The sequence below is a fragment of the Oryx dammah genome, unplaced genomic scaffold, assembly GCF_014754425.2.
Source record: "Oryx dammah isolate SB20612 unplaced genomic scaffold, SCBI_Odam_1.1 HiC_scaffold_23, whole genome shotgun sequence".
In the NCBI taxonomy this organism is placed as follows: domain Eukaryota; kingdom Metazoa; phylum Chordata; class Mammalia; order Artiodactyla; family Bovidae; genus Oryx; species Oryx dammah.
In genome coordinates, this window is record NW_024070207.1 from 12,612,971 (window position 1) to 12,623,638 (window position 10,668).

General features: G+C 44.7%; 1 protein-coding gene across 1 annotated transcript; it reads right to left on the reverse strand.

The window, feature by feature from the left end:
• Positions 1-315: 315 nt before the first annotated feature.
• Positions 316-8,270, reverse strand: LOC120882575 (nuclear RNA export factor 3-like). The gene is given in 18 exon segments (XM_040266604.1): positions 316-448; positions 991-1,063; positions 1,585-1,627; positions 1,724-1,839; positions 1,943-2,001; positions 2,096-2,203; positions 2,304-2,399; positions 2,461-2,510; positions 2,871-2,910; positions 3,461-3,567; positions 3,704-3,811; positions 3,928-4,047; positions 4,344-4,418; positions 4,542-4,646; positions 4,748-4,831; positions 5,448-5,601; positions 5,822-5,978; positions 8,267-8,270. Coding segments are annotated over 18 exon segments (1,632 nt in total).
• Between the last annotated feature and the right edge of the window lie 2,398 nt (positions 8,271-10,668).

Consider the following 10,668-nt stretch of genomic DNA (forward strand, 5'->3'; position numbering starts at 1 on the left):
GAAATGAACCTCATGCAGAGTGTATCATGATAAAAACATATGAACACCCAACTGTCCATTAACACAGAGAGAAGGTTCATTGAACTCAGAAAAATGATTCAAGCCTGCTGAAAACAACTAGTAGCTTCCTATATACTAAAAATGAAATGTTCCGGGTAACAATAACTGAAATAAACAAGGAAAACAATTTACCTTCAAGTTCCCATTAATTACTCATCCACTCCTCCCAGCTCCCTCCTATGTCCATGCAAACCCAGCAGTCACTTCTGAGACCACTGGAGGTGATTCCACACTGGATGGAGAAAGCCCACACTGTTACCTGCTACTCAGGGGAGAGGCGGAACATGAACGTGGTCGACAGTGTAGGCACTGGGATGGAGAATGCAGACGCTGAGCTTCAGTGGGACTGGCTTCCCTTACAAACAGCTCATCATTCACTATACAAAGGCTGGAGGAAAAATGCACATGTGGACAATTTATGGATGGACCACGTGCACCCCAATCCTGACTGCTCCCACCACCACTCAGCAACTAGATCCCTTCCACACCCTCCTGTGTCTGTTCCCAGGCTCCTTGACTGGTTCCTCTGCCCCTCGCACAGAGCTCACCTTCAGAGAGATTGTCTACCAGCTTCACTCAATGGACAGTCTGTTCCCCAACCCACGGACAACTTCACATTTACCTTGAACAGTAACTCAGTACATTACAGTACAGGAGTGTACAGTCTGATCCCCATTTTCAGAAGAAGACAGAGTCACAGAAAGATCATGTGACTTGACCAAGGTCACACAGAGAGAGCACTGGATCAAGGAGAGAACCCATGAGCTGATTCCAGAGCCCATGCTCTTCCTAACCACTAGGCTAGACTGCTCCTTGGATCTCCCTGCTGGCTTTCCACAATACTGAGTCAGCCTAAGATCTGCATCACCACATGCCCAGGGCCCTGAGCCCAGGCTGGATGGGCCATCCCACCCACAACATGGCTCTCACCTGGAAGAGCTGGTGGGAGTAGTGATGAAGGTCCGGGTGAAGGCACGCACACAGCCCTGAGAACTTCCTTCCACTTCAACAACAGACAACAAACAATAAGCAACAGTACCCCCTTAGAGCCCCACGTGTTTACAGGCTCCCACGTCATTCCCGAGTCAGGGTCTGCTTGACATTCATGCTGAGCAGACAGCTGTTCACGCGGGGAGCTGGGTGTCAGGAATGGGGACGGCAACTGTAGATGTCTGCTCCCAGTGACATGTCCCCATGACAACCACTTCACAATTTCATGGGATGCATTTTCCTCAGTTGCCGAAGAGATGGATATTATGAGGAAACTGTAAGGTTAAGTAGTAGCCCAGGTTCTTGGTCTAAGGATCTGGTATGGGAGCCACCAAACTCCACTGTGTCCCTAATGCCCAGGGTGGGCAGGGCAGACATGGTCGCAGTTCAGACCTGGGTTGTCTGTGGGAAGACTGAGGGCTGGGGAGGGGAGGAGAAGGGAGGGAATCTGGAAGGAAGAGTTCTGGTGGGAGGGACCCTGAGCGGGTGAGGGAGCAGTGCGGCCTCTGGGGGGAGCAGGCTACACACACTCACCTTCCTTGAACACCCCACTGACAGAGAAGTAGAACATCGTTTCCTGATAAGGAAGAGACCAGGTACTCAGTCACCCCTCATCCTCTTTCCCACCTGCGTCTTTCTGCCCCTCACCACCAAGCGAGGAGCAGGTGCTCACCGTCTGGAAACACGTGTCCACCACAAAGGAGCTGAAGTCATGCTGAGTTTTGGGCAACACACAGAGGGCATGCACAATGTCGTGTTTTGTGTGTTTCAGCATCTGGACACGCAGGTCTGTGGGGGAGGGGAAGAAAGGGAAAGTCAGGGCAGCCACTCCATGGACCCTATGATTGGCCCCCTCATTGCCCTTCCCACTGAGCTTTTCCACCACACTCACTGGGGCCCTTGAGCTTCTCTGTATTCCTGTTGTCCTTGAAGTACAGGCGCACACTGCTTCTAGGAGACACAGAGAAAACTTGAGTGGTGGTCCGGCCTGCATCTGCTGGGGAACCACATGGCCTGGGGGAGGAGTCTAGGCTGTGATACTCACAAGCCTGAGTCCTTGGGGTGGAATGGAATGGTCAGGAAGAAGCAGGCCTCCTCGTGATAAAAATCCAGCAGTCCCTGGCGATCTCCATAGTCATGAATCAAGTAAAACCTGAGGGAAGCAGTGAGTAAAGTCTGTCTCTCTGGTCTGGAGTTTGGGTGGCCTCCCTTGTCCTGGCCCTCTCCTTGTTCAGATTCCCAGGGATACTTACTGCTGCAGGAATTGCAGGACTTGACTGTTCACCTGATCAGATGCAAAGAAACTTCCTTGGAATCAAAACAGTCCTCCGGACAAGGGCTGACACACCCTCATGTACCACCCAGGACCCTGCTGGATCCAATGTGCTCACCTTGCACGTTGATAAGAACTTGGGAGCTTCAATCACACACTTAGAACCTGGGAGTGTCTCCTGGCCATCCTGGAGGAGGGAAGAAGTCAGCAGTGCAGTCCAGGATATGGTACTGGATGATCAGCTAAAAGGATGGGCCCAGGATGGGGTGGGGGTCTGAGGTCAGAGGAGAAAGGGTCCTGGAAATGTCAGTGGCAGGACTACATTTTCAGGTATCTTCATGGTTTCCCCAAAGCCTGTGGAGTACATGGCTGAAGAAGATCCAGAACTTTTTCAGATTCTCACAGAGAACGGTATACCTCCCTCCCACAGGACATTTAAGGGTCAGGTTCAAAAATGAAATGTGGACAGCTCCTAACATGTTTCAGAGTAGTTTGAGGGCACTATCGATGCTATTTTGTGGAGTCTGTGATCAAGGAATGCACTTACCAAGCTTAGTAACCTAGGGAACAATTCCAGGATGGTTTGCCAAAATCAAGACAAAAGAGAAAAGTCAGTGAAACTGTGGAGATGACCCTCATCATTGGAGCAAGTCACAGCAATCACAGCCCTGTGTGCCCCCCGACAGAACCCAGTATCCTAGCATTCCAGGGCCCTGGTCACCACTCCATGGACTGACCTAGAGGGAAACTGTTCCCTCCACTCCTTCCTACCACTCCCTCTTCCATCTCCTTTCCCCTGGGTAGCTCCCAGCCAGACTGTCCTGACTCCCTTCTCCAGTGCCACAAGGACCAACACTTCAAATTCAGTATGCCAGGCCTGCCTCCCCTCCCCTTCCTTCCTCATGGGCTCACTGGAGGCTATGGAGAGAAGAGGGAATGGGGGGAGAGCCCAGTGCTTTGCTACATCACAGGTTGTCCAGCACTCTGTCAAGTAAGGACAAAGCTCCGGGATGACCAGGTGTTATGTCAAGGAGGTGAGCAAGGTGGGGCTCAAGAGGTAGGAAGAGGGAGAGTGGGGGGAGGAGGGGAGAGATGAGAGAGATATAGGGAGGTAGAGACAAGGCAGAGGGTGACCTTATGTTGGTTGACTTATCAGGGAAGTTGGTGCACATGGCATTTCTGTCTGCACACATTCCTTCTGGTTCCAGCTGTTGACCCTTGTCCATCTGCCCTTCAGCCTTCACCTGGAATTATGGGTAAAACCCACATCTACCAGATATCTCTGCATCCACACCCTTCTTTTCCCTACAAATCCACCTCCACCACCCCATGAGCCCTCCTACCTTCCCTTCAAGGGAGGATCTGGGTGCCCCAACTCACCTCAGTGTTGGAGATGTTCAAGTTCTGGGTATTGGAAGCATTTCCCATAATGGTGGACAGGCCATCCAGCAAGTAGGGTTTCTTGTTGTTCAGGTCCAAGAATGAAAACTATGATGAGGAAAGAGAGTGAGGGCCCCAAAGGGAATACCTGAGACATATTTGCCTGTTCTACCTAATCTCTCCCTCCCTCACCATTGGTCCCAACATTGGGCCTTGGTCCTCACCATGGGCCTGATCCCTGGATGGATGTGTAGGGAAGCAGCCATGCCATCTCTACAGTTTTGTGTCATTCCAATATCACAGGTCATCAAATCTCCAGGAAGCCAGGACGAGGGATACAGAGGCTGAGAGGGTCCCAGCTGGAACACCTCCAGCACCAAGTTCTCCCCATGATACCATCTCTGAGTGCTCTACCCAGACAGACCCTCTACCCTCACCTGCCCTACGATTACTGCTATAGCCATACCAGGGCCAAAGCGGAGCCTCTGGATGTCAAGAGATTGCTGGCAGGCATCCTATGGTTTGTTCATGGTCAGCTGCAGAGTTAGTGATGGGGTTCAGTGGCTCTGAGTCTGAGGGTGAGTCGGGGGGAGCAGTGGGTCTGGCCATGAGTGCACAGTTTATGCTGAGTCTGTATTACCTTTATCTGCTCCACCTTTTCAGGTGACTTCTGCACAGACTGGGGTGACTCACAGGGCTCAACAAAGATAGATATCTGTAGAGAACACAAGAGGGGCTGGGTAAGCTCCAGGAAATCTGTGCATGGGATCAAGCAAGACCGTGACCCTCCCCTGCCCTCTTGTCCCTAGTCAGGCCTGATAACGCCCTTGGCACACACCTTTTCATTAACCTCATTGAAAATCTTGCCACTGACATTCTTCAATGCACAGGCAATGTTGGCATCGTCTACAAAGAACTGGGCCTGCATTTTCTCATAGTGAAACTGTAGGGAGAGTGATAGCAGAAGGAGAATATGAGACCAGTGCCATTTCCCTTCTGGGCCCGCAATCTACCCCATTTCGTCTCATCATCTCCATGTCTTACTTCGAATGCAGTGAAGGGGACACTGCTTTGCTTCTGAATCAAATTCAGCAGCCACTTCTCATCATATTTTATACCAAAGGGAATCTAGTAGCCAAAAAACAAATGGGAAAGAGAATGGTTACAAAGCAATCTACGGTTAACATAGACCCAACTGTGTCTTGATTTAGGACCTTTTTTTCAGGCTTTAAATCATTTTTTAAAATAGGACAATATCTGTTATCTTAACTTTTTTTTTCCCCAGACATGGATTTTCTGTATAACTTTCTTTTCATTCAAACACTTCCTGAATAAGTCGACTTAATATGTTTCACATGTACTTCCTTTTATAAATTTCCAAGAGATCCATAGGAGGTAGACTTGGTCTGTCACTCTGACACAGACCCCAGAGACTCAACCTCTTCCCACACTCAGCTTGAGCCAAACACGTGATCTGGTGTGAAGTGCTCCATCTCCCTGGCAGTAGGTTTCCTCCTTTGATTTTAGTCAACCTCTCCCATGCTCCTCCTTGCAGGCAATCAGTTTCCTTTCTATTGTTTCTCTGAACTCACCCTTAGATGATCTAGGAAGATAGCTCCTAGTAAGAACAAGACTGATTACCAACACCACTGCCCCAGAAAAGTTCCCAGCATCTCTACACAAATCCAACATGACTCTCTCTATCATCTTCTACATATTAGGTCCATTTAGCCAAGATACTCACTATGATCTTGAACCAGCTCCCCAAGGTCTCATCCTGTCTGTTTCTCCCCATTCTTTTTTCTGGAGGCTTTTGTTTTGTCTCCATGTAAATATGCATTTGATCTTGTTTCTGAAAACTACTTCTCTGATGATGGGATGGAAGTTCACAGGAAGCACTGTGGGGAAGTGGAGAGAAGAAAGTGGTCCATATAGGCCTGGAAAGTCTTCTCTACATTTTCTCACATGATACCAGAGCTACAATGATGACTGCTCAAGCATTAATCTCATCCCATCATTTCTCAATCTTCCAGGCTGGATAGAAAAATGGCAGGTTTAACTACAAGGTTTTGTTTTTCACTGGTTGGTACATGTCAGCCTTGGTGACTGGTCACTTACTATCTTGCTTGGATGTCCATACAAGCATCACTTTCTTCTGAATCTCTATCTTGCTGCTGCTGGGAAATGACTTGTTCAGACCAATAGGTGTATTGCCTTCGGTAAACATCCCAGCTTGGTGCTCTTCTTTGTAAAGTGTTCACTTTATCGGTGTGCTCTAAAATTGACAACAACATATCAGTGGTCCCAGTACCAGCAGTCCTCAGTAAACATCATGGCTAAAGAAAAATTATCACTGACTTTGTGATAAACAGAAATGCATCTCATGCTTTAAAAAAAAAATTTGGAAGACTTCACTCTGGCTCTACTTTCAGGAAATGAGAGGTAGGGAGGAGTCACAGAAGAAGAAAACAGGCACTGAGGAAAGGGTCTGGATCTAGAGTGTAGTCTGTAACGTTAGACTTTGCTCTACTTGGTTCAGGCTAAGCGACCTGGGAAAAGTGGCATTTCATCCCCAAGTCTCAGTTCTCTGCTCTAGGAGGACATTAAAACATACCCTTAAATCTACCATGGTGTGATGATTCAAAGGTCAGAGGTGATCCGCCTCCCTGAAGGAAGAATTAGAGAAATGAATGATAAGTCTGATGAAAAGATCCAGAATGGAGTCTGGAGAGATATAATATGGAGAATATCAAAAGAGAGGTGTAGAGAATTAGAGGTGATGCAAGGAGTATACCTAATACACAGTTAATGTGAGTGCCAGAGAGGAAGAGAGGAAGAGAGTGGAGAAATAGTAGCTGATGAGAACTTGGTTGAAAAGTTTCCAAAAGTAGCAAGATATCAACAGAAGATAATATTAATTGGATTAAAAGTATTTTTAAGGAAAAATATTTTTAAAAGAAATTATGGTCATTTCATCATCATGCAACGAAAACTCAGAAAATTTGTAGTCAAAAGATTCAAACTAAAAGAAAATTTATGTGTTATTCTTCAGGCAGAAGAAATAACTTCCCAGGTGGAGTCACATAGATACAGGAAAGAAAGCCTAATGCCATTTGTGAATGTGTGAGCAACTTTAAATGACTACTGACTATATAACACAATAATACTAATTTCTTCTGGGAATTTAAATATAGGGAGAATGAAAACAGGTGACAATATGTTTGGAGGGAGTATACAGAATCAACGTGTCTCAAGGTACCATAATTCTCCCAGTAGTTTAAAATAACTAATTAGCTAATATTAGACTATGAAATGGCAAAAATATCCATTGTAATCTGAAGGGTAACTACTACAAGAATGGCAAAAGAATGTTTAACAATCTAGCCACATGCAGTAACGATTTTCATAGTTATAAAATATTAATCATTTCAAAGGAATTTAGAAGAGGAAAATACATATGTATATATACATTAATATGACATATGTAAACCAAATTACATCTTTTTTTACATTAAAAGATTCAGACTAAATATTACTAAAAAAAAAAAGACTGTTATCAGATGAGAGAAGAAACCGTCCATCAAATACTCTTGAAAAAAGACACATGCAAAATTTAATCATCTAGAAAATTTGAAAATAAAAAATGGAAAAATGTATACCTTCTCCACATGAACCTACAGAAAGCTGGTATAACCATATTATACCAAAAGAAAATGTAGACTTTAAGAAAAAGAAAACAATACAAGAGAAAGAGAGAAATTTTCTTATGCTAACAGAGGCAATGCTGTAAGAAGATATTAACACAAAATTCTAAATGCATGCCTTAAATCAAAGCCAAAATATTGAAAACTAGTACTGACAGAAATAGAGAACGGACAAAACGAAAGTCACAGTGGGAAACTTTAACACAGCTCACCTAGTGACAATGATGTGGCAAATTAAGGCAAACCCCCCCCCCCCACAAAATTAAGCTAGAGGGTGAAGATTTTTAAATATGACAAATATATTAACAAATTAATTTAATTGACATAGAACCACCCACATACATAGGAACTCTGATGGAATATTGCAGAATCAATCATATGCTGGAAAATAAAGCAAGCTTCAAGAAGTGTCTATGGACTAATACAATTTACCCTGGCTAGTTAATAGAAGATTTTATTAGAAGATTCTATTCTTCTAATAGAAGTAATAATGGTGGATTTTCTTACTCTTCACCCTCTATTATTAATCCAAAGAATGGTAGTTTCTACGAACCCCACCCCTCACCTAGGTTACCACCCCCCATCTCCAAGCCCTAAGCTACATGACTCAGGCTTTTTCCTTAAATAGGGAAAAAATATCCATACGTTGGGATATTTTCCATGTAGAATGAAGATGGGTGTCAGAGCCCACGTGGCCCATTTCTTCAGAGTGGAAATTAATCAGCCTTGGCCCTCTCCCTGCTTTCTCTATAGGAAGGTCAGCTGGTTGGGGTCCTGTGGGTTGGAACAGGGTAGGGAACCCAGAACTCTTCCTGCTTTGTGAGGATCTGAAAAGAAGGTCTCACGCAGACCAACTCACCCATAGGATGGCCTGAAAGCAGAGATCTGTCAGCACCGTCCTCACAGGCTGCTCTAGAAGGGACTGTGTGGGTCTGGAGCCGGAGGTTTGGAGAATATCAAGGAACACTGGCAAGCAAGGAGACAGCAGGCTCCAAATTCTCAGGGTCTTGAAAGATGGAGTCCTTACAGGAAGTCCCTTCCCCAAGGGCATAAAGGAGGAGAGCCCTGGGAGTCAGAGGAGACTTAACTTACTGCAATTACTGCCCTCTGAGTTTGCTACCAGCCTAACATCCAGGGAACTCTTTCCAACAGTACCACCCCTGCAGAGGAGGCCAGTTAGAACCAGGAGGCTTAGGGATCTTGATACTTGTAGCTACAAACACAGAGAACTCTCTACACCAGATTCTGGCATATATTACATTGTGTTCATTCTGCCCACCCAGAGAACTGGGAGGGCCAGCAGTAGGAAAGGCTCTCTCCTTGCTACATTACATCTGTTCTTTCATGTATTCCTCACAAGGGGACTCTGATACCAGGATCATTGACTTTCCCAGGTTGCTGAGGCTTACTGAGGTACTACACTTGTCTAGGGTCATTCAGATGCTACTGGGAGAAACAGGCTGAAACTGAACTCCACGGAATGGAAGATGCCTTCTTGAAGCATAGCTTTACTAAATACTTGGTGCAATATAGGGGGTTCTCTGAAGTTTATGCAAAGTACCCGACCATTCTAAAAATAATCAAATAGCTAAAATTAAATCTAACACATTCCAGAGGATCATATGAAAACAACAATAACAACAAACAAAAAAAACTTGAAAGTATAAAGAAAATACAAAACAGAGTTTGACCCGTCACTGTAATGACAGTAGGGGAAAAAAAACTAAACCATATCCTTTCTTTAAAAATATATAATCAATGTAGGCAGATATCCCCTAATGCAGTCGTCCCCAACCCCTGGGCCAGAGAAAGATACCAGTCCCAGGCCTGCTAAGAACAGGACCTCACAGTAGGAGGTGAGCAGAGGACTGGCACGCAAGCAAGAAAAGATTCATCTGCACCTCCCCACCACTAGGTTTACTGTCTGAACCATCCTGCCCTCCCTTAGAGCCAGAACTGTAGCTCTGAAAGCTTCAAATCAGACGGGTTTCTAAAGAGAGAAGGAGGGAGAAGCCTGGGCTCCAGTTCATGAACTAGAACTTTCTGGAAATTGTAATATTTTCTGGAATTTTCCAGCATTTCCGCCCCCACCCCCCCAGATCTCTATGCCCTGAAAGAGGATTTCCAGGGCCGAGAGAGGTGAAGAAACCCTCACAAGAGGGTATGGACATCTGAGGTGAGGGAAGTGTAAGGCAGAAATGCATACAAATACACAGATACACTGTCAAGTGAAAAGATGAAAATTTGACTTTTTATGAAACATTATCATATGAATATTTTTATAACATGAAAATATATTAATTTTTCTGTCAATTAGTTATTAGTTATTTTCAAGTGTTCCTCTTGACAAATTAGCCTAGTCATAAAATTTGAAACATTAAAAATATATTCTTAGAAACTCACATGATTCTGTACCTTACACCTACATGATCCCTTCACTATGACTCACAGATACCTAAGACATCCAATGTAAAAGGATTGGTGCACATTTTCCTGAAGTGTTTCTCTTCTGGTAATGTGTGTTTTGTGTATATGTGTTTTCAGAAGGTGGGGGTGGGGTGGGGTGGGGGTGTGATAAGTCACTCAGTTCATATTATTGTAATCTAAGTTATTTTTCATTCCAATCCCAAAGAAGGGCAATGCCAAAGAATGCTCAAACTACCGCACAATTGCACTCATCTCACATGCTAGTAAAGTGATGCTTAAAATTCTCCAAGCCAGGCTTCAGCAATAAGTGAACCGTGAAATTCCAGATGTTCAAGCTGGTTTTAGAAAAGGCAGAAGAACCAGAGATCAAATTGCCAACAACAGCTGGATTATCGAAAAAGCAAGAGTTCCAGAAAAACATCTATTTCTGATTTATTGACTATACCAAAGCCTTTGACTGTGTGGATCACAGTAAACTGTGGAAAATTCTGAGAGAGATGGGAATACCAGACCACCTGACCTGCCTCTTGAGAAACCTATATGCAGGTCAGGAAGCAACAGTTAGAACTGGAACAACAGACTGGTTCCAAATAGGAAAAGGAGTATGTCAAGGCTGTATATTGTCACCCTGCTTATTTAACCTATATGCAGAGTACATCATAAGAAACACGGGGCTGGAGCAAGCACAAGCTGGAATCAAGATTGCTGGGAGAAATATCAATAACCTCAGGTATGCAGATGACACCACCCTTATGGCAGAAAGCAAAGAAGAACAAAAGAGACTCTTGATGAAAGTGAAAGAGGAGAGTGAAAAAGTTGGCTTAAAGCTCAACA